Genomic DNA, 24,031 nt, shown 5'->3' on the forward strand with positions numbered 1-24,031 from the left:
AGTGAATGAGAGCTCTTAACTCTCACCTCCTTTAGCACCTCCTCATGTGCACAGCCTGCTCAGAATGATGAGCAGAAGGAAGTCTGATGCTTCACACACCATTTATCACACCAAAACCTTTTTAAAAGTCTAATTAGAGTTGGTACTGATAACAATGTATTGGCAAGCATTTGGATAATATTACTCAGTATGGGAATAAAAATATCTTTAAAAAGAGGGAGTGAAAAATCGTTAGGGTCCAGCGAAGGTATGTTTAGATCTTTAATTATTTTTGAACAAGTTGAGTTGATGAACTAAGACATTAAGTCCCATCTTCCATCAGTGGTACCTAATGGTACTTAATGGTACCTATCAAGGTAAGGCCAATTCCTTGTGTCTCACCTGCTGGAAGACAGTATGAACTATTCAGTCATGTGCCCTACTTAGATTCCCCTCTCTCCTGTCTTTTACCTCAGTCACAGCCCAGGCCACAATGACTCAAAGTTGGCTTTTGGTTTGTTTGTTTGTCTCCCCTATAAAAACAAGTAGCCTTCTAATATGACAGAATTTTTTAAATAGAAGGATGTCTAGGTTAGTCCCCTATTACCATGTAACAAATTACACCAAAACTCAGCATTTATTTTCCTCATAGCTTCTGTGGGTCAGGAGTCTGACTTAGCTTGGGGCTTTGATCAAAGTCTTTCACAAGGCTGCATCCAAGGTGTCAGCCAGGGTGGCAGGTATCTCAAGGCTCAACGTGGGGAGAATCCACTTCCAAGATGACTCCTGTTTTCACAGTCATGACTGGGTTCCTTGCCAGTGGTTGGCTAGAAACATCTGTTCCTTGCCGTGTGGGCATCTTCACAGGGCTGTGCACAACATGGCAGCTGGATTCCCCAAGCTAGAGCTCTGAGAGGAGGGAAGTAGAGAGAACTAGCAGGAGTGAAGCTAGAGTCCCTTTGTAACCTAATCTGGAAAGTGGCATCCTGTCATTTTCATAATTCATTAGATATAAGTCACTGATTTCAGCCCAAACTGAAGAGCAAAGAATTACACAAAGGCAGAAATGTCAGGAGGGGCCCCCGGGTGGCTTAGTTGGTTAAGCGTCCGACTCTTGATTTCGGCTCAGGTCATGATCTCACGGTTCATGGGATCGAGTCCCGTGTGGGGCTCTGCGCTGACAGTGCAGAGCCTGCTTGGGATTCTCTCTCTACCTCTCTCTCTGTCTCTCCCCCCCACTGGTGTGCTCTCATTCTCTCTCTCTCTCTCCCTCTCTCTCTCTCTCTCTCTCAAAATAAAAATAAACATTTTTTTAAAAATCTTAAAAAGAAAAAGCAATATCAGGAAGAGGAAATCCCAAAGATCCTCTTAGAAGCTGCCTACCAAAATGCCCTGGAAATAATAAAGCTGAATTTCTTTGTTTTACAAATGAGGAAAGTAAAACTGAGGCTTAGAGAAGTTACAGGACTCACCAGTGACACTGAAGGAATTAGAGCCCAGCCTTCTAGTCCAGAGCTCTTGGCATTGACTTTTGCTGGTTTATACCTTTTCTTCTTTCTCTTACTGTCACTCTTCTTACTCATGTTCTCTCCCTTTTGCTCAGTCTATTCATGTCAACAAATAGTCCAAAAAAAATCAATATTTTGGACACTTAAAGACCAAGATTTAAACTGCTTACTCGCATGTGCCTTGCTTCTTACTCCTATCTAGTGATGGTGGGGAGGGAGAATGGAGAGAATATTCCATTTTTAAGTGTGTGTAATTCAAATGCTGCAACACAATCCATGTGAGTTGGCATTCACCCAGTGCTTAAGGTGTGTGCAGACACTGTGCTGTGCTCCTTGCACTACTGATTCGATTGTCTTTCAAGAGCATCTCAACAAAGTTGAAAAATTGGAATCCCTAATTTCTAATGCATTATTCATTTAGTTACTCTCTTTGCCTAAAGTTTTCCAGATGTTTATAGCTTTAGCCTCTTCCTTTAGCATATCATTTTGTTCTCCAAAACTTTGTTCGTGTAGGACATCAAATTAAGTTCACACAACTATCACATGAGAAAGGGGTCTAGCTACATGCAATACAGGCTTCAGTCTCTTTCCAGGGCAGCTGGATTTCTTTGCACTCAGAATTCCGAAGGAAAATTATAAATTGAAACCACGCATTAAACAAACGTCGATTGAGTCTTCACCAAATGCGGCTTGTGGCTGTTCTTGCCCTTAAACCCACGGCGGGGTGGGGGGGGGGGGGGGTGCAGGGCTGGATTTGGTGATGTGCACCTATTATGTTTAGCCTAATAATATAAATTAGTTGTTAAATTGGACACCCTGGAGACTCGATTTCAAATCTTCCTTTCCATCACTGCCTAGCTGATATTTTTAAAGAAATTGCTTAATGCCTCTGTGGCTCTGTGTCATCTGGGGGAAATAATAATAGCATCTATCTTTTGGGGTGTGGGCAACAAAACAGTTCACACATGTAAGGTACTTAGGAAAATGCCTGGCACATAAGACACTAAACTGTGTAACTATTGGTATAACCTGTGTATGTATTTGTTCCCTATCCAACAGCTCTGGTTGGGAATGCCTGCTTGGTATGTAGCAGCCTGCCGAGCCAACGTGAAAAGTGGTGCCATCATGTCTGCTTTATCAGACACTGAGATCCAGAGAGAAATTGGAATCAGCAATCCCCTGCATCGCTTAAAGCTGCGATTAGCAATCCAGGAGATGGTTTCCCTAACGAGTCCTTCAGCTCCTCCGACATCCCGAACTGTGAGTCAAGCTGAGCTCCTTCCCTCTCCCAGTGCTGGGCAAGTAGCAGCCTCTCTAAGTCCACAGAGCGAGACTGTGGCAGCACACATTTCAATGTCAGCATGAATTATTCTGAAGAGATTTCACTTGCTCTTCATTAACCTTGCTGCTACTTTTAATAGGTTTTCAAGTGAGGAGCTGTGATTCCTATCAGACTTGAAGGCTGAAACCAAGATAGGCTTTTGAGCTAGTCTCTAACGGAAGTCTAGGTTTTTCTCCCAGCCAAGAAGACCCCAATTTTACTCTTTTTTAGGATGTTCCCCTTTTTAAAAAAAGGCAACATCCAGTATCTCAGGAGATGAGTTGTTGGCGTTAGTGCTTTTGGAAGATACAGTGCTTAGCTTAAGCAGTTTCCACAATTATGAAAGTATGCACATATTTGATATTTTATAGGTACCAAGTGGAATACCTTCCTTCAAATTCTATTTGTTTCTCATTTATAAATCCCTATTCTTCTGTAATTTTGTTCCTATCCTAATGTTAGGAAAGAACAAAATGTCTAAAAAATGCATGCCAAATGACAGATCCATATAGTAAGAACAACTCACATAATATTCATTCTTTCTTTAGTCCATTTCTGAATTATGTCTTTTGCTGGTAAAGGATATGATTTCTGACGTTAACTGAATTTCTCTGATCTCAGAGAAATTGGGAAATTTATTATTCTTAATGCAGAACAATAAAATATGGAAGAATGAGGGAAATTTGAGTAGCAGGTAAGAGATAGAAAAGTGGTATTACTTTACTGCAACTTTCAGGAACAAAACTAACTTGAGTTTACTTTTTCCGTGTGGTCTTAAACAGCTTTGAAGAACTAGCTTCATGTTTATTGTATCTATCTTTACATTCCTTCCCAGTATTCCAGATTCTAATGCCAGAAATACCAGGTCAACTTTAAAAAGGTTTTATCTTTCTTGTATAATTCCCTTTTAACTTCTTTCTAAATAAGATGTAGAAAAAAATCTATAATTTAACGAACTCTTATGTATAACATTAAATGTAAATAATGTTGTATACTATAGCTAAAATACTACTCAAGCTAAAAAATAACACAGGATATGTTTAAAATAAAAGCTGAGTAGGCCATTAAAATAGGTATTGTAAGCTGAATTCAGATCTGATAGAGTTTCCTGCATGATTTCCAACTGACAGAGAAGCATCACAACTGGCTTATATCAGCACTCTTTTCCTAAGAGCAAATGCATGCATAATTGCTAAAAATGCAACATTAAGAACATTTGAAGTCCCAATTTCAAGATGAAAAGTAGCATATGCTTTATATTTTTATTTAGCATCCTAATCCATTTATTTCTTACTGGAAAATAGAATAATTGAGCACTGTTTTTCTAAAAATGTCTAAGTGAACTTAAGAAATTTAAATCACAGACTATTAAAAGTAAAAGCATATTCAGTTGTTTAAAGGACAGTCAAATGTGAAGAGAATTTATGAGACTCTTCACGATCTAGCCTCAACTTCACCTCCTCAGGTCAGGACCCCAACGACACAGAACTAATTTCACTTTGCTAAACTTTTATGCTCTTGGGTAATTATGAGCTTTTGTAGTTGCTCTGTGCTGTGACTGAAACATTTTCCCCACTCCAGGATCACTGTCCTTCCCCAACTCATCCTTCATTGAATGAATCTTGAATGTTTTTTCTTGAGAAATCTTTCACCAGGCGCCAAAATCTGGTTTGCTTCCCGTCCCGAATTACTACTCTGTATGCTTACAAAAGCCATTTTATAATTTTCTCTTGTTAATTTATCCTGTTCTAAGCCAACCAAAGATATTATCAGTTTTCCATAGTCCCCAAGTCTTAATTCAGTGCCTGGCAAATTGTAGAGAGTGGTCAGTAAAATTCATCCTAAAAGTGGTGATTGTATAAGTAAGTCACTCTACCAACTATTACAGAGGATATAAAATATCCTGACTTCAGAAAGGATAACTATGGTAAAGAAGGTGAGCCTTGTTCACCACTAGATTAAGTAGGAGATGATATAGTTTAATTCCTCAGTGTTAGGTAGAAGCAAAGAGTTGTGGAATTCCAAAGAAGGGGAAACCATTTCTGGCCTAATAAGGCTTCAAAGAGGATTTAACATTTCAAAGACAGGTAATATAGTATTAATTATTAAAAATTATTTTTTTTCAATATTCACTTTTGGACAGATTAACTTTCAGTTCAGTCTATTTTCTTCATCTGTTTATAAAAATGAATTATTTCATATCATATTTTATATTTTTCTTTTTAAAACTTCATAATATAGCATGAGCATTTTCCTCACTTTATTAAATATGCAATTGTAATATCATGTTTAATTGCTGAATAACTGCTTCATGGAAATACCATAATGTATTTAACCAAATCCCTAATGTTGGACATCTTGCCTATTTGACAATTTTCATTGTTATTCACAATACCGTAGTGGATACACATGAAGTTATATTGTTGCATAAACTGATTACTTACATAGCAATATTTGTATATAGGGTTTTTATATTCTTATTACTTTTCAATCTTAATTGTTAAATTATATTGGGTAGCCTTTTCTTCATCCTTTCATCAGCATTATCATGCTGCTTAAATTTATATTTTTAAAAATGCTACTACAGTTAAAATTTTTTCATATGCTTATTGATTTGGTATTTAAATGAATTACCTGTTAGTAATCTCTTCAATTTTTCTAAAGAATTCTAGGACTATACCTCTTTTTATTAATGTGTAAAATTCTTTATTCAGAGAAGATATATATGCCCTTTACCAAATATTAATACAAATTACATAAAAGATAAGTTGTATCTATTTGTCTTAAAAATGATCTACTGAGTAGGTTTTCTTCCTTTTACTCCACCTACATGGAAGTATTTATTCATTTTCTAATATATTTTGAATACTATTTGCTTTGCAAAACAGGTGATTATAAATTGTTATTAATGAATACACCATATAAAGTGAAGACTAAAGTCATCACATAAAATTATATATTAGGATTCACATTTTAAAAACATAAAAAAGCAGGTTGTCTTTTTTTTTTTTTTTTTTAAGGAAATGGTATTATGTCTCCCAGAACACTGTGACTAGTTCAGGTCATACAGGTGTTTCTGTGTGTTTAGGTTTGGGTTTGAGTTCCTCAGTCAGGTGTATCTTGCTTATTTCCTCAAATTCTCAAGAGAAAAAGACAAATTACTTCACTTGGTTTTTTTTTTTTTTTAATTTTCTACCCAAAAAGAAATTCTAATTCTGCCTCCTTTCTTGTCTACATGAAATGGGCTGAACCACCAAAAGGAAAATCTAATGTTCACATGTATTATTTTCTTGGGCCAACCCTAATCTTCCAGCTTTCTGTTTCTTCTTCTGAGCTGCTGTTACAATGGAAGGTCTCTTACCTCATAGAATAGGGATGGAGATATCAGTCCAATGAAATATTTGGTTATAGGGGAATGTCATAAAGAATAAGTACATGCTTTAAATATTTTATCTTTGATAAAAATATGTAAATATTCAGGCACTTGCAAATTTAGATGAAACACTTAGGACTTTTCTTTGAGTACAATTCCAGTGCCTGGAGTTCGGCATTATCTTTCTTTTATAACTTCATCTATAAAACATCTTCAATTTTTCTAGTTTGAGTGTCTTTTTAATGTGATAACTTTAAGATACTTACAAAGCTCTGTTGGAGTGCAAGATTCTCCTGAACATTTACAGTTTTTTCCCCCAGACTGATTAAGTTGTATCTCATTGATAGCAATGTGTTAAGGTTTGCCTATACTGGTCTTTCCAAATAATTCAACTTAGTGTTCATACATGAGCCAAATTCATTTTTGTTTTATGTAGTATATATTTCAATTGCCTAATTAAAAAATAGTGCAGTAGAAATAAATAGGTTTGGGAACATAGAATTCAGCAAATTTGAGTAGGAATGTAAGGCATAAAATAGGAATCAGTCGGTATAATGTACAGGAGAAACAGCATTTATTAAATGAAAGACTTACTTGAGTGGAGATTGCTTAACAAAATTCCTAATGAAACTGTAGTAAATTTCTAAAGAAATTGTGGTAATATCCAACATCATTGGATGTCTAAGTGTCACATGCTGTTTACATGTAATAACTCATATAAGCCCAACCCTATGAGATAAGTACTTTTATCACATCTGTTTTATAGATGGGAAGAACTGATATACAGAGAGGTTAAGTGACTTGTCTAAGGTCACACTGCTGTGTGGTTTACCCGAGTTTATGCTTCTAATAATAAGTACACACTCCTTCCTGCACTCTGTTTTCTTCTCTTTTACAGAATTCTTCCAGCCTGCTTTGGTTCCTCCTTTCTTTATTAGTAACCTCATAATAAAGTGAGGGATCATTGTACCAATACTAGTCTTATTATAATGAGAAGTATTTATCTTCTCATACTGAGAAACATAAATTCAGATAAGGGAGACATGTGAATCTAGGCCATTTTGGTTGTAAAAAGTAAATTTCAAGCTTATTTACTTTGTAACTCAATTATAAAGTAGAAAAATACTGCAAAATGACCTAGGAAGTAACAGAAGTTACTACCAGGCAGGTAAGGTTTAGGATCATTCTGAGGTCTGACTGCTTTACTTATTTTATATTTCTGACGGCAAGAGAATTAATTATTTTCCCACAATTAATTTTCATGATTTATCCTTTAAACTCATTTTAATATTTATTTTCATGTCGTAAATCTCTCCTGAATGATTTAATTAGGTAAGTGCTTTAATACTGAACATCCTTTAGGAATTTTCCTCCCAATTCTCATTTGATAATACTATATCCATATTCTACTCTAGTTGGACAAAGGTGAGGCAATCGAGGCATGTCAAACACAAAACTGAGGGAGGCACGCACTGTCGGGTATTGACCTTGCATTTGCACTGCCAGGAAAGTGAGAGCATCCTTGAATGGAGTTCCCTTGGCATCCCATCCGCCTCATCCTAGTCTCAGGCCTGTATCAGAATTTGCAATATCATAGCTTAAACTTTTCAATATTTTTTTTCTAGGATGAAGTATATTTTTAGCCCACTTACCAGATGTTGAATCTAAAATTTAGAGAGGTTAGGGAAAGTCCTAGGGTAGTTATTAAAAAGTGGCATAGTAGACCTCAAGCCTCTTGATTATAATTTAGTAAATTTTCAGATAGTTGAAATTTTAGAAATCACCTTTTAGATGCAGACTATGAACCACACACACACACACACACGCACGCACAAATGACTACAGATTTGCATTCTCCAGCTAAGATATTAGGGGCTACAGCATGGACTGCCAAGGAATGAGTAATTCTCAACGGTTCGCAGAGACCACACCCAAATTGCATGATCCGTGTCCTTTCTGCTTTTCCAAGCTATTTTTTCTCACTCTTTATCTTTGGCCCCCGACACAGTATCCTCTGTCCTTTGGCTGCTCAAAGTCTCCCACTCCAGCTCTTATCTAAGAGGCACTCTTCACTGAAATGCTTCTGCTCCGAAGCACCACTTTATGACTCACCCAGGTGAAAGCTTCATACCTTTAACTGGTGCTGAAGAGAAAGGAATCTGAATACTTGGCCCTCTGTGCATGGGCTTGCTTGTAAAATCGACTTGTTGAAACCTACACTAATGTCTAAATGTTTGGGTTGTGCAGAAGCTATTTTGTGAGTTCCTTCACCAGATTCTGGAGCAGGCAGTGCGCCTCACAAGTAAAACTTGAAGATCAAAGGATAACGACTAACATACAACTTAGGAAAGGTTGCCAACCATACTTTAGAAGATTGCCCTGCATATATACTTACTTTGCATGTAAAGCTAAAGATAAAACCAATGACTTCCAGCATCTTGCCTATTCCACAATATGATGATAAACTGGTAAATATACACTTTAAGATAAACCGTGAAAGAGATTATACAGGTATGAATTCCAGTATGAGATAATACTGGTCAAGTTTCTTGTAGAAGAAGGAAGCTCTTAATTATTTGGATTCACAGTTAAGATAGAAGCTACAGAAATCATTGTAAAAGGAGACTGGCTTAAGGTGGCTCAGGTGGTGAGTACCTGAGAGGAAATTCATTTAAAATAGCTCATTTTGAACAAACAGCACAGCCACTCAGGCAAAGCACTGTGGTCACTGGGTATAAAGGGCATGTGCCACATGAGCATGACACATGAGTTTTTAGTATAGTACACTCCTCACACACAAAGTTAATAAAAGCTATTTATTCCAAGTGATTTAATGATTCATACAGTCATGTGCCTCTTTGTTTATAATGAGCACCATTCCCAAAAGCTAGGAGTAGAGGGGAGGGGCTCTTAGTAACATGGATGACCTCTGTATTCTAAATACAGTTTATAGGTGTGCATAGTTTTATCTTATAGGGGAAAAATTCAGATATACTCTAAATTCCAAAACGGTAGGAAAGTGAGAATTTTTTTTACCATACAAATTTTGCACATATGATGACTATCCTCTGGGATTTTTACTACTTAACTCCCCTTTGTTACTCAACTATATATATATAAATGCTCATTCTATATTACTCATTACTCATATATATAATTCTCTAATGAAATTTCTCTTTTATTGATTTATACTCATCAATTTAGTTTATATGTAATTATTTTTCAAATTATACTGAATTACATAATTTATAAGAGAAGGAAAATTAACATGTATGCTATATGTGTTGGTAGAAGAGGCCAGAGTGATTTATGGTGGAGGCTCATGTTGGTGCATCAACTTAGCTACTTCAGATTCTAGACCCCTTCCAAAACAAGTAGTAAGCAATGCATAGAATATTAATTCCATTGTAACTATAGGATGGACATATTTGTAGAAGCTTGCTATGTTCATAAGGATTTCCCAGTGAAATAGTGGAATTTAATAGGAAGTGGTTCCCAGGGGCCATTATCATCAACAAAATGTCTGATCTGTATGTTACTGACTGGACTTTAGTTTAGAAATTGTACATCATTCAGTGTCTAGAACAAGTATCATGGGTTATCTTATTTAGAAAGCAAATGAGACTTTATAAAAGAATAGTGCCTGCTGGAGGGAATTTTATATATATATATGTATATATATATATATATATACATATATACATATATATATATATATATCATGTTCTTCTCTGTAATCGTATAGCACACTGCTGAGAAATTAGGAAGCCTAGCTTTTTTAATTTCTAACAATATTTAGCAAGGTTGAAAAAATACCCTTTATTAAATTAAAAATAGCATTTCACTTCTTTTTTTTCTATAAGAATATAAGAACACAACATACCTACTGAATTGTAAAAGGAAGAAATCATTTGGGAAAAGCTGATATTACTTTCCAGACACGTGATGATAGTGCTTTCAGCTTTCTATTGACAACAAATTTTCTTTTTTCAAGGACATTGAAGAATCAAACCTTTGTGAATGAAATATTGGTAATCACACAGCAAAGTACCTGTGCCTTTGTTTTCTGAAGAAAAAACAAATACGTTCCTCCACAGATCAAATGAAATCAGTTCTTCATGATTGAAAAAAAAAAAAAAATGGATCCAATAGCTACATACCTTTGCAATGCAAATTGTGATTTAGCCTTTTTCCCGATTAATAATTGCAAGAGTATCATCTTAAATCTATCCCACATGAGCTTCACAGCATGCCTCTTTCTATCTAATCTTTTTTAAGTAGAAGAAAAAGGGAGCTCTGAGCAAACCAGCAATGCTGTCTCTCCTGTGCATGCCATAGAGGCAAGAGCATGTCGTGTTGCTGTTAACTTACAGTCCTGCTGCCTTTCTTCTTTACCACTGCTTCCCTCCTGTGGACCCCGCCGCTTCCCCTGAACCGCCTCACTAGCCTTCAGGCAACGTTTGGGTGACCCATGAAGAAATGGAAAATCTTGCCGCTCCAGCGAAAACGGTTAGTCTTACGCCTTTGTTGAACATGAAGAAATGTTATTTTGCTGCTGTTTGGGTGAAAAACGATCTTGTTTGTGACAGATCAAAGTAATGGGTATGTTGACATAGTGATATGCATGAAAACCAACATTTTCATGAAGGTTTTATTTTACTGCACTTGGATATTAAAAAAAAAAAAGAACTTTAATGTTTATTTTTGAGAGAGAGACAGAGTGTGAGTGGGGGAGGGGCAGAGAAAGAAGGAGACAAGGAATCTAAAGCAGGCTCCAGGCTCTGAGCCTGTCAGTCTGTCAGTACAGAGCCCGACGACGGCGGGGCTCGAACTCACCGACCGTGAGATCATGACCTGAGCCGAAGTCGGTCACTCAACCAGCTGAGCCACCCAGGCACCCCAAGAATTTAAAAACACTTTTTTATCCATTTTGGGACATTGGGAATTTTTTAGTAACAGATATCACTTAGTATTGGGCATATTCACAGGTAGTACATGTTACCCTACCCAATTAAAAGAGTGTGAGTGAGGGAGCCACAGAGAGACGGGGAAAGAGAAAACCCCAAGCAGGCTCTGCACTGTCAGCACAGAGCCAGACACAGGGCTTAATCTCACAAACCGTGAGCCAAAATCAAGAGTTGGATGCTTACCTGACTGAGCCACCCAGGTGCCCCTGAATACTCATTTTTAATGGAATAATTTAGTTTCTTGTACTTTACCAATACAGAGCTTAAACCAACCCCTCCCCAAAATGTTCTGTTCATTTGATTTTCAAATACAGACTTGAAAAGTTTTTTTTGTGACTTTGATTAATTGTCAGCTTTTAACACTATAATGTTATATGTAGTCATTTTTCATTTAAAGTAACAAAGTTAAGTATGTCATATATTTTATTCTTAGCAGCTTCTTTTAATTTAATGTCCTTTTGGTTTTATCCATATTCAAAAAATCAACTATCTACTTTATGAAGGGTAAAAATGCCAATGTTTCCTAATTACATTTCTAGTTCAATTTGTTGTGTTTGGTTTTATTGTTGTTTAATTTTGTTTGTTGTTGACTGTTGCTGAAATCTACTGGATTACCACAAAGCTTTGTTAGAGGGAAAAAGTTACTTTTTGCACATGAATTTACTTTATATAAGATTTCTTTATTTTAAATGTATGTGTGTATATGTGTATGTATATATGCATATATGTGTATTGTATATTTGTATACATATAATCAGAAATTTTTATTATAGCTCATTACATTTGGAAAGCTACACACTTTTAAGAATGAAAAGTTTTGGAATGACCAGATCAAATATATCATGAAAACCCCATATGTCATATGTGTGTATATTTAACTGGAATTAACTAGAAACCATGTAGTTGTCCTTGTAGTTGCCCTTGAACTGCTAACCTGATTGCTGTGGATTTGAATAAGGATCCATGTATTTATCTATTTATGTCATAATTAACATTTTCAATAACAAGTTTGCTTCTGCTAGATAAATTTTACTATCTTCATTTGAGATTAATTTATATTTATCTGCTTTATTAATCATTTTCTGCTGCTAACACAGAAAGAATCTGAGGAAGGAAGCTGGGCCCAGGTAGGAAATTCAAATGCTTTAAATACCATTTAGTACGCTATGAGGATATAAAGTAAGAAACTGTAGTATGTCCTAATATTATAAACCTTCACTTAGCTTAGGATTAGGCTAATAGGTATATTTGAATTTATTATGTGTAATACTATATATGTCTTCTTAAAATCACCATATTTTGCAAAGAAAATGATTACCATTTCATGTGTGGCCTCTTTCGGAAAGGGAAATTATCTCTCTCTTTTCCAAAGAATGAACTATAATTTAAATGTCTCTGAAATCGCCCCTGAATATATTTAATCAGGAGTCATTCAAGTTGGATATATAAAAGGGGGGGAGGCATTAAAAAAATACCTTATTAAACATCTGCTTTAAAGTATAACGGAAAGTGTGGGAGGACTGGGGTCGGAGGAACATGTGTCAGCATTGTGACTGCAAGTCAGAACTGACGTCCGTTAATTGAGACGGCGCTATGACGCAAGCATATGGACTTTGAACGAGTCTGTACGTTTGCAAGGGAGCTGAACATTTGTCAGCATTTCCACGTGACGCACAACTGAAAAGAATTAATGCGTGGAATAGCGCATGTGATTCAGATCTCTGGCTGGAAGGAAAATTTTGGCAGTATTGATTGCTAGGACCTGTATTTAAACATTCCGTAAATTAGGGTGGTATTTGGTTTTGATTTTGCTTCGAATTTCATCATTTTCAAGAATACACAAAAGAAAGGGAGCACCTAAGATTTTCAGTAGAAATACATGTTATGATCGCAATTGTGAATTTGTTGTACCATAAAAAACTGAATCAAAGACATAGTAAAATTAATAGATAGTAGTAGTCCTTTTTAAAAATAGGTTTAGAGAGGGTGGTTGACTTTAGTTTTTATTTTGGCTGTTATGAGCAATGTTTGGTTAGATGACTTTGTTCATATTGTTATATTAAAGAATTAGATTACTTGTCTTTATTTTTTTATCATATCCTGCTTCTAAAATACAAAACCTATACTGATTGATTTCTAAAAAGAGACTGATTCTTTCCAATGATCTTTCTGGAATACTGGCTGCATGCTTCACCAGATAACAACATGGTCCACACAAAGCTTCAGCATTCTGTCTCTCTAGCCTTGTTGCTCCTTTCTTTATTTGTTTACCGAGGTTTCTATTTTCACATTGAGATTTGCCATTATACCATAACAATGGTAGTAGTATCCTCGAAGAGAAGGAAATGGTGGAGTATTAGCTGACAGATAAAAATAAATAAACCTATCTAAACAAAGAATTTTTAAGCTAAGCATTAATATTATACCCTTAATTCGATTTTTTAATTTAAAAATGCATGTTTGTATAGAATGTAATTTCTTTTGAGAATATAAAGTGAACACAGTTATTTTCTAGAGGTGGGTACCATGATACATGTACCCAGAGTTCCATTTGATACCAAATTAAATCAAATACTTAGAGTCTAAGTATTATTTTTGCTTTTGTCCTATATATCATAGTAATTAAATGTCAGTTATAATAATATACAGTATCCTCCTATTACCATCTCATTTTTTTGGCTAAGAAACTTGACTGCTATAAAACAATTCTAGTGTCCGGTTTTTCTACAGACTCTGGCATATGGAGATATGAACCACGAGTGGATTGGAAACGAATGGCTTCCCAGCCTGGGGTTACCTCAATACAGAAGTTATTTTATGGAATGCTTGGTAGATGCAAGAATGTTAGATCACCTAACAAAAAAAGATCTCCGTGTCCATTTAAAAATGGTGGATAGTTTCCATCGGTAGGTTTTTTTTCAAACAGTAATTAAAATGAAACAAATAATGTATACCTTACTACAACAAAAAGAGATGTCTAGGAAATAGAGAATGTGTGCTATTCAAGACATCTGTGTACATATACTTGGCAAAATATTTTCATGCAGCAAATTGCAGGGACTATCTAACGTAGAGCTGTGTACGTACTATGAGCCCAAAGTTTATGGAACTGCACATATACACAATTCTCATTCAACATAAATCTTTTTTTTTCTTTAAGAAATTCCATGTTTGTGATTTGTATCTATATATGTTTTTATATTAGAAAATTATTTAATAAGAATTTTAAAATTAAGTCAGTTGCAACTCTATTAGTATATGTGGTTACCAATTATATAATTTAGATACATACTAGAAAAAATTTGAGAAGGAATTCTCTGAAGACAAATTCTTTTGTTCTCATAAGAAGCTTTTAATATATTTTTGCTTCTTTGTGTATTAATTCTCAGAAAAAAATACTGAATGGATTGTGAGACAGCTATAAGCACACAGATGAATAAAATGCAACCTCTCTTTTCAGGTAGTTTACCATCTAGGGGGGTAAAAAGAAGCTTGTTATAATATCATGTCATAAATGTCATGCTGATATCTTTGTAGGTTATGTGAAAAATTGTCAGCTGGATTATGATTCTTTTTTGTTTCAAGTTTTTATTTAAATTCCAGTTAGTTAACATATAGTGTAATATTAGTTTCAGGAGTAGAATGTAGTGATTCATCACTTACGTATAACACCCAGTGCTCATCACAAGTACCCTCCTTACTGTCCATCTCCCATATAGCCCATCCCTACCCAACTCCCTTCCAGCAATCTTCAGTTTGTTCTCTGTAGTTAAGAGTTTGTTTTATGGTTTCATATACAGATTATTATGATGGTAAATTAATACATATAAATCTAGGTTATTTGGCTTATAAAACCCTATTTGATTACATCCTATCCAACATTTAATTAGTGACTGAAATAAAAAAGTTATAAATATCAGATATGTTGATGACATAAAGATAGGATAAAGAGATAACAATCGGACCTCTTTGATTAAACTTATGGAGATGTTTTGAATCTTAACACAGTTGTTGATACTGTTGGGTTAAATTTAGTAGAGATAAATATGGTATAAATTTAAATACCATTAAAATGCTAGATGGGGAATCCATGATTTAAAAGTAGATCAAGTGAAAAAAGATACAATATATAGATGGCACTAAAATCTCAGTTTTGTTTAATGGATTCACAGGGCATATTTAGATTGTGGTTTTTGGCAGATACAATAAAAGTCTACCACGTGGTGAAATGACAACAAGAAACTATTAATTTATGGGCATTAAATTGTTACTGATTGGTAAAATCCCGGTGGAAAAGTTGAAAAAATTGAAGACATTTAGCTTGAATAAGGGTAGACTTTATATGTTTTCCCATGTTTTGATATTATTACATGCTAGAAGAATAATATTTGCTCTGTTGAACATGTACTTTTCTAGTTCAGATGTGTAGGTAGTAGGGTGAATGATTTCTGTCCAAAAGAGAGCTCTGTATAACTCTCATTTGCCATATAGTATACACATTGTTAGGTAGTGAGTTCCTTGTCACTGAACATTTAGGCCCTCAAATTTTGTGTGGTCGTATTAGATGTTTGAATACTAAAATCTTTGATGGCATATTTGTGCCTATTTTCCATTCTTCACTAGATTTACTTTTTTTAAATCTATGGGGTTATTTTAAGCTCATTTATTTATTTTGAGTTGGGGAGGAGAGGCAGAGAGAGAGGGAGAGAGAATCCCAAGCAGGCTCCACACTGTCAGCACAGAACCTCATGCAGGGCTCAAACTCAGGAACTGTGAAATCACTGTCTGAGCCAAAATCAAAAGTCAGATGCTTAACTGACTGAGCCACCCAGGCATCCCACTAGATTGACTTTTAATTGTTTTACATTATGGTAAAAATGATTATTACAATGGTCAAATTTTTTTAATGTGTATTTATTTTTGAGAGAGAGAGAAAGCACACAATGAATGCAAGTGGGAGAGGGGCAGAGAGAGGGAGACAGAGCTTGGAAGTTTCTCTGCATTGACAGTAGAGAGCCCAGTGTGGGGCTCCAGCTCAAACTGTGAGATCGTGAGTGAGTCAAAGTCGAACACTTAACCAACTGAGCCACTCCGACGCCCCAAGTTTTTTTCTTTTAATAAAAATTACTGAAACAGCCGGGTTCTTTTTGTTCTGGGAAATATACAAGCTTCATCTCTGCACCATGCCTAATTCAGACTTAAAGCAGGTAGTACTGACTACACAGTGCATCCCGCTGTCTTTATGGCCCAGTTTTTCATCTCACAGATGCTAAAGTAATAATAATATGTATCATCTTTCTGGTACCGTTTTATATTACCTATAAAAACTTGGCAGAAATTAGCCAAAAGCCATTGGTTTAACCTCAAGCTGCCTAATGTCTATGACTGTTATTACATTAGTATTTTCTGTTTTTCCACTGAATTAGTTTGCTGGGGCTACCATAACAAAATACCACAGACTGGGTAGCGTAAACCACAGAAATGTATTTTCTCACAGTTCTGGAATCTAGAGATCCAAGATGAAGGCGTCAGCACAATTGGTTTCTTCTTGGCTTGCAAATGACTGCCTTCTTGTTGCATCCTTAACATGGTGTTTCCTCTGTGTGTTCACCCCTGATTTCTCTGCATGTCCAACTTTCCTCTTCTTGTGAAAACACCCACCAGTGAGACTGGAATAATACCCACCCTATGGGCTTTATTTTAACTTAATTACCTTTTTAAAAACACTATCTTCAAATATGTTCACGTTTGAAATACTGGGGATTAAGGCTTGGACATTTGAATTTGGGGGAACATAATTCAGCCCATAACACTTGGAATTTTTTTCCAGTTTCCTCCGATTCTGAAATATTTTAACTCAACATTGTCCTTATTAAAATGAAAGGCTTAGAAATGCATACAGTGCTTCAGCATTACCTGGCCAGTGTGTATGTCTAAATTTGTGTGTATTTCTAAACCAGAAATCACTAATAAGCCTAGATAGTTTTCTTTTCCTATTGCACTCTGTCACATCCTTTATATCTAATATCACCATGTCTTCCCCTTTCTTCTCTCTGAACATCTCTAGTTTCTGGATTTGCTTCATATGTTCATGGCAGTTGTCCTTTTTCTGCCCTTTATTTTCACAGCCTTGACCCCTTAATTGGTTGCCCTGTTCCTAGGTTTACCTATTTTCTCTCTCTCTGATTTTGCTACCAGGTTAGCCTTCTTAAACTGAAATGATCATTTTGGTCTAAGGAAGACTAACCTGATAGCAAATGTTATTATGATCATCTCTTTCCCTGTGAAACCATTCAGTGCTTCTCAATCACCTGCATGTGTTCCGCGCTTTCGCTGAATGCAAGCTTTCCTTGATGTTACCCCATTATGTTACCCCGTATATATGTCCCCATATTCCTCCTTACTTCCTATCATGGATTCCCAACACTGTACAGTATGTCTCACTATCACCACACATTTAAAATTTCATTGGCAACCCTGTGTTCATGGTGCTCCATTTTCTTTATTGACTCTTTCTCTCCCACCTGATCGTTTGAGGACAGTCAGTTTTCTGTTCTTCCACGATATCCTTTCCACAGGGAGTTTCATGTCTGGTGACCTATTTCTTTCACATACTTCTGTATCACTGAGAGGTGGTGGCTATTCATTTTGGTATGTGGTTCTCTATCTTATTTTAACTTACTCATGTTTTTATATTATTTTTCTCAGCAGCTTAAGAAGAAAGTATTCATTTCTCATAAATTACTTCCTATTTTCATATTAGCGACTTTAATTTTTTTCCAAATGAGTGAAATGTTCATTTGTCAGCAAATAATGTCAAGACGGCCTGATGGAAGACAAAGACATATGGATGAACAACATAATCCATAATCATTTTAAGAAGGATGGTTTTCTTATTTTGAAATTAATATTTTTACTCTTCAGAAACACTGTGTGCTTAGAATAACTGCAGTTTATTTCCCTCCAGTACTAAAGGATTTAATTACAAACGTAATTTATTATTCTGTTGCCCTGAGAAGTAGTGCAAAATGTTAACTATGCTTAATCAAAGAACATGCATTATCTGCTGAGTAAATTCAATTTGTTTTCTCTTCTTTTTTTAAAAAAAATAACAGAACAAGTTTACAATATGGAATTATGTGTTTAAAGAGGTTAAATTATGACAGAAAAGAACTAGAAAGAAGACGAGAAGCAAGCCAACATGAAATAAAGGGTAATATGTCTTTCTTTCATAGCAAATACCTTTTTGGGGGGAGAGGGGATAGCTTTCACTTTTATGAACCTAAAATGCTTTATATGTTAACAGTGGTCACTAAGTAGCATAAGTATTTGGCTGGAATAGTGTCATCATTATTTCTTTTTCATTACTTTTGTGATTGAAACATTGAAAGGGTATCATCACTTTATAAGGTGAATATCCCATCTAAGACATATTCTTGATTTTTTAAATTGACATTTATTCCTCTGAACCTATTAATTATACATTCTGTTTGTCCTAAAGATGCCTCCATGCAGATATTTTTGTCAAACTTTTAATAGAACATTCTCATATGATTCAGAGAAACATGGTATATAATTTATTTATAGTAGTTCATCTTTGGTGTGTATCATTTGAATTTTATTGCAGTGCTTAGAAATGTTATTTTTGTACAATAGTTACAGAGATATTATGTAGGGATTTTATATAGAAGTTACAATAGAGATTCCCACCTATAAATGAAACTAGTCCATTGATAATTTTAGCTATAATTATTAAGTCAAATAAATGGTTAGAAGCATCCCTAATTGCTGCAACTATTATGTGTACAAAAATGTTTGACTTGAATAAGAAAAGGCATTCCCTATTAAAGATTAGAACACCACCATATTAATAATTAATCCTCTAAATGTTGAGAAATACCTTAATATACAGAGGAAAGAATTGTTTAAAAGAACAACACGTTAGATCCTATACTTATTAGAGACCACATTACTTTTATTATTGTTGATGAAAGAAAATATAATTGTTGGGTATAAGTATCTATGGGTCTTTTTTGGTGAAAATCATCAGTCCACTTATGTCCATTTATATTTTTTAAAGGAAAAAATTCTCATTAAGGGAAACATAACCAAAAGTTTTTGTGGGAAATTTTGGATACAAGCAAAATAAACTATCAGTTGTATTACCATTTACTGTTACCAGGAGTTGACATGTGGAAGCATTTCATCAGATTGAATAGGGGTTTAAACATTAATTGTTTACAGTTAGCCATGAATCTCTGTTTTCATCTTCACTTCCTCTGGGGCCCAATTTAGATATGAAAATAGTATGTACCCCATGTTATGTTACCCTTCCCCTTAAGCTTAGCATTGTTTTATTCTTTAAGATTACCTTAGACTTCTATCATTTTCATTTGTGATAAACAATATCAGAAATTACTTTTATCTTTGGCAGTTTTTGGACAGCACATTAATTCTAGTACAATGGGCTTCAATGCACGCAAAGGTGATTGGTTGATATATTTTTCTATATATGGTTCATTGGAGACTAGATAGACACACAATGGATTTCTTGTAACAGTTCATTTGACTCATTACTTAGGAGCAAGAAAGTGTTTTTCCATTATCAAAATTGAGTTGTTAGATTTCACTTTATTTTGGGGCCCAGGAAACTGCAAGTTGTTTTCAGTACATTGTCATTCAGTTGAACTGAAATTTGGGAACTAATTGATCACACAAAGACCCTTGAAGGAAGTCCATGCTTGACTTAACAAAAGATGTTTTAGTTTTAGCACACATATTTTACCCATGAGATACCACTTCCAGTTTTCTGTCTGAAGTGTTTTTTTTCCAAGTAGATTTTATTATGCTTGGTTTCACCACATAGAATGCTTCATATATAGATAGATATAAAAGAGAAGGAGGAATTACCCATTTGGCCCTACACCAAATATTATATTTGTATTTGGCAGTTGCTGGTTAGAGCACTGCCCTAAGAAAAGCTACTGTGATTCACTTGATTATACACAGACAGCTCCATATGATGGGTGGTTGTGAGTGAGATCATAAATAACCCCTGTTTCCCGTAACTGATCCAGTGACATTTACAGGAATAACTCTTAACTGTGACCAGGGGTTTCTGTTATTATCTGAAGTGTTAATTAACCTTGACCTTAATAAACAGCTTTCTGAAGTGAGGGGACCGAGTGAGTATCAACAATGTACTAACATTTCATTTGTTGCTAGGAAACAGTCAACACTGATCTCTAGCCATTTATTGTTTAGGTCAAGAGGATCCTTACAAACCTTTAAAGTCAGGGCATAAATTTTGCTTGAAAACAGATTTATAGAAAGGGATCTGATTTACAAAATGAAAAAGAAAGGTACGTTGCTGTTCTGAAAAAGAAAAGCTTAGATTGGTGCCGTATTTACCTTCAATTATAACTCAGTTGAATTATTTTCTACATATTATTTTGTAAAAATATTTTGTAAATCTGAGGACTCTTAACTACAGGTGTGGCAATGACATTCTTAACGAAGATATATTTGCAGAAATATGATAACTACAAATGTCTTAGACTATCAAAATATAAACTCATCTCTAGAAAAGAGCAAACACTTCTTATTTGCAGATCCACTTAATGCAAGGAAAACTGGACAGTTTTGTTATTTTTTGAGGAAATTGTTGTCACATTTGTTTTTAAAAAAAAGTGTTGCACTTAGTGAAAGCAGTGGGAGAACTGATGCTGTCAGTTCCTGCCCAACTTTTGAAGTGCAAGTTTAGTATAACCAACAGTTGGAACTAATCAGTTGTTATCAACAGAAGTTGATTAATGTAACCAAAATATAATACTCACCAATTTATATCCCATTTTCTGAGATTTAACACTGCAATAGAACAAGCTAAAGAAAACTCAGAGGAAAGTATATACTTTAGGAATGACCCAGGGAGACCTAGTGAATATATATATATATATAATATATATATTATAATATGATATATAATATAATACAGTATAATGTATAATATAGTATAATATATAAAATGTGTGTAATATAAAATATACTAAAGATCATTAAGGAAGTCTTGCATTGATGAAGAAAGGCGAAAAAGAGCAAAAGTCTGAGGGAGACATTAAACATCCTACTCCCTTAAGAAATTAATTCTGCTTTGACTGGAACAGGAAATAGTAATAAGACTGTAGGAAGAGGATATTGTGGGTCTTTCTTCACATATTCTTCATTAACTAAAAAAATATAAGGATTAGAAAAGATATATAGAAAATCCAAGTAATCTAATGATATGCCATATAATTCAAATTAATATGTGAATTTAGAAGGGTCTGTATATAAAAATTCAATATGGCTAAAAAGAAATGAGCTGTCTAACTGTGAAAGGCATGGAGTGACTTAGTGTGTACTACTAACTAAAAGAAAAGTACTATGTGATTATACTGTAAGAATCATACCACATGATTCCAATCTGTGGCATTCTGAATGAGGTAAAACTGTGGACACAGGAGAAAGATCAGTGGTTGCCTGCAGTTCGTGGAGAGGGAGAGATAAATAAATGATGCACAGGGGATTTTTAGGGCAACTATTTTTAGTAAAACTATTCTGTATGATACTGTAATGATGGATACATGTCATTATACATTTGCCCAAACCTGTAGAGTATACACCCACCGTGAACCCTAATGTTAACTATGGACTTTGTGTCAATGCAGGTTGTCTGTCATAACAAATGTAGCACTTGAGTGAGGGATTTTATAGTCAGGGAGGCTGTGCATCTATGGGGCAGGGGATATATGGGAACACTGTACTTCCTGCTCAATTTTGCTGTGAACTTAAGAATACTCTTTAAGGAGTGCCTGGGTGGCTCAGTCAGTAGAGCATCAATTGCACTCTTGATTTTGGCTCGGTTCATGATCTCACAATTCGTGAGATCGAGCCCCACATCAGGCTCTGTGGTGACAGCATGGAGCCTGCTTGGGATTCTCTCTCTCCCTCTCTTGCTGCCCTTCCCCTGCTCACGTATGTGCACATGTGCTCTCTCGTGCCCACGCGCTCTCTCTCAAAATAAATAAAACTTAAAAAAATACTCTTTAAAAATAAAGGCTATTTTACAGTTTTAATAGAAAAAGCAACTATATTTCCCAAAGTATTCTTTATACTTTTTCTGGAAAACAGCAGAAATGTATTGTCTCACAGTCCTGGAGGCTAGATTAAGGTGTTAGCAGGATTCATTTCTTCTAAGGGCTGTGAGGAAGAATCAGTTCCATGCCACTGCCTTACTTTCTGGTGGTTTTCTGTCAGTCTTGATGTTCCTTATCAAGGAACACATCACCCTGATCTCTGCCTTGCTCTTTGTGGTGTTTTCCTTGTGTGCATATCTTATTTCCAAATTTCCCATTTTTAGAAGGAAACCATCATATTGGATTGGGGCCCACCCTAAAAATCTCTTTTTAATACTTCAATAAGAACCATATCTCTAAGTAAGGTCACATTCTGAGGTACAGGAGATTAGGACTTAAACATATGAATTTTGAGAGGACACAATTCAACCCATAACAATAAGAAATTTACCATAATGGCTAAAAAAGGCAAATAAAACAATTGAGAAATACAGAGTATTGGTAAAAATGCAGATTTTTATACATTGCTACTGGGGCTTTAAATTGTGAGAATGGAATTTATTTAGCATATCTATGAATATTTAAAGCAGCACTATCCTTAATAACCCACGATGGAATCTAGCCAAATGTCCATCAACAGTAGAATGATGAATTGTGGTATAATTATACAATGGAATACTATATAACAATGAAAATAAGATACTTCCATTTCTATAGCAGGGATAAATCTCATATTGAGTGAAAGATGTAGACACAAAAGTACATATTGTACAATTTTATTTATAAAAAGCTAAAAAATCAAAACTAAAAAGCAAAACTAATCTGCGGTGAGAATAGTTAGAATATTGGTTACTGTTGGTGTGAGGTCAGTGGCTGAGAATATGACATAAGGGGTCTCCATTGGGCTGAGTTATCACTATATTGCTTTAATATTAGGCACAAGAAAACCTAACTTGATTATAAATGAATGTATTAGAACAAATTAGTAATGTTTTTGAAAAACGTAAACAATATATACTCTCTCTGCTACTGCCAAAAAAACAAAAACAAAAACAACTACTACCTTGATTTTTACAGACTTTTATAATTTAAATGGGGGGAGAGGAACATGATAAACGGTTGAAGTTGAAGAATATATCCCAGAGTATTCTTTTTTTTTTTTTTTTTCTGGAAAAGCTATACATTTCTCTCAGAAAGAAAAAAAAATTAACAGGAAAACTTAAATTTTAGCATAAAATTAAATTCTGGGTTTTATTTCCCTTTTTACAGGATTAGAAAAAAAAAGTTATCATTTTTTTTCACATTTCCTTCTTAGTTCGTTAACATTCTTTCCTTTCTGTGGAACATTGTGGTCTTCTGTCTATTTTGCTGATTTTTATGTAGAATTCTGTCAACTCATAATGAGAACAATGGAAAAAATATAAATGATAGAATATACTATGACACTCCAGACCAAAAGTCTGAAAAAGGCACATAATGACATTTTTCTCTAAGGATTTTATTTTTAGAAAATAAAATTGCAAGTGTTTTATATCTCAATAAAATGCTACTTTCAACCTAAAAGGAAAAACAACTTGTGACTTGACCAAGTGCTTGATTTTTGCATCAGCATGTGATTGAAACATAATGAACTGACAAAATAGTGGGGTAAATCTAGGACTATGGAATCCCTGTTCTATCTTACTCTTCTGTTCTTTGATTTATTGCTTCAGGTTAAAAAAAAAAAAGGCTCTTCTAGTCTATATTCAGTATTTAATTAGTGGTTAAAA

General features: G+C 34.8%; 1 protein-coding gene across 19 annotated transcripts in view; it reads left to right on the forward strand.

Annotated features, from left to right (window-relative positions):
• Positions 1 to 24,031, forward strand: part of PPFIA2 (PTPRF interacting protein alpha 2) — a 475,555-nt gene that overhangs the window by 441,746 nt on the left and 9,778 nt on the right. For 11 of the 19 annotated variants that reach the window (XM_019455214.2, XM_019455223.2, XM_019455221.2 and 8 more), the window contains 5 exons: positions 2,547 to 2,747; positions 10,628 to 10,690; positions 12,246 to 12,275; positions 13,861 to 14,054; positions 18,264 to 18,361. In XM_019455214.2, coding sequence (XP_019310759.1) covers positions 2,547 to 2,747; positions 10,628 to 10,690; positions 12,246 to 12,275; positions 13,861 to 14,054; positions 18,264 to 18,361 — 586 coding nt within the window. The other 8 variants (XM_019455218.2, XM_019455219.2, XM_019455227.2 and 5 more) reach the window with 3 other exon arrangements.

This window comes from Panthera pardus, unplaced genomic scaffold, assembly GCF_024362965.1.
Source record: "Panthera pardus isolate Hobbes unplaced genomic scaffold, ASM2436296v1 HiC_scaffold_6, whole genome shotgun sequence".
NCBI lineage: Eukaryota > Metazoa > Chordata > Mammalia > Carnivora > Felidae > Panthera > Panthera pardus.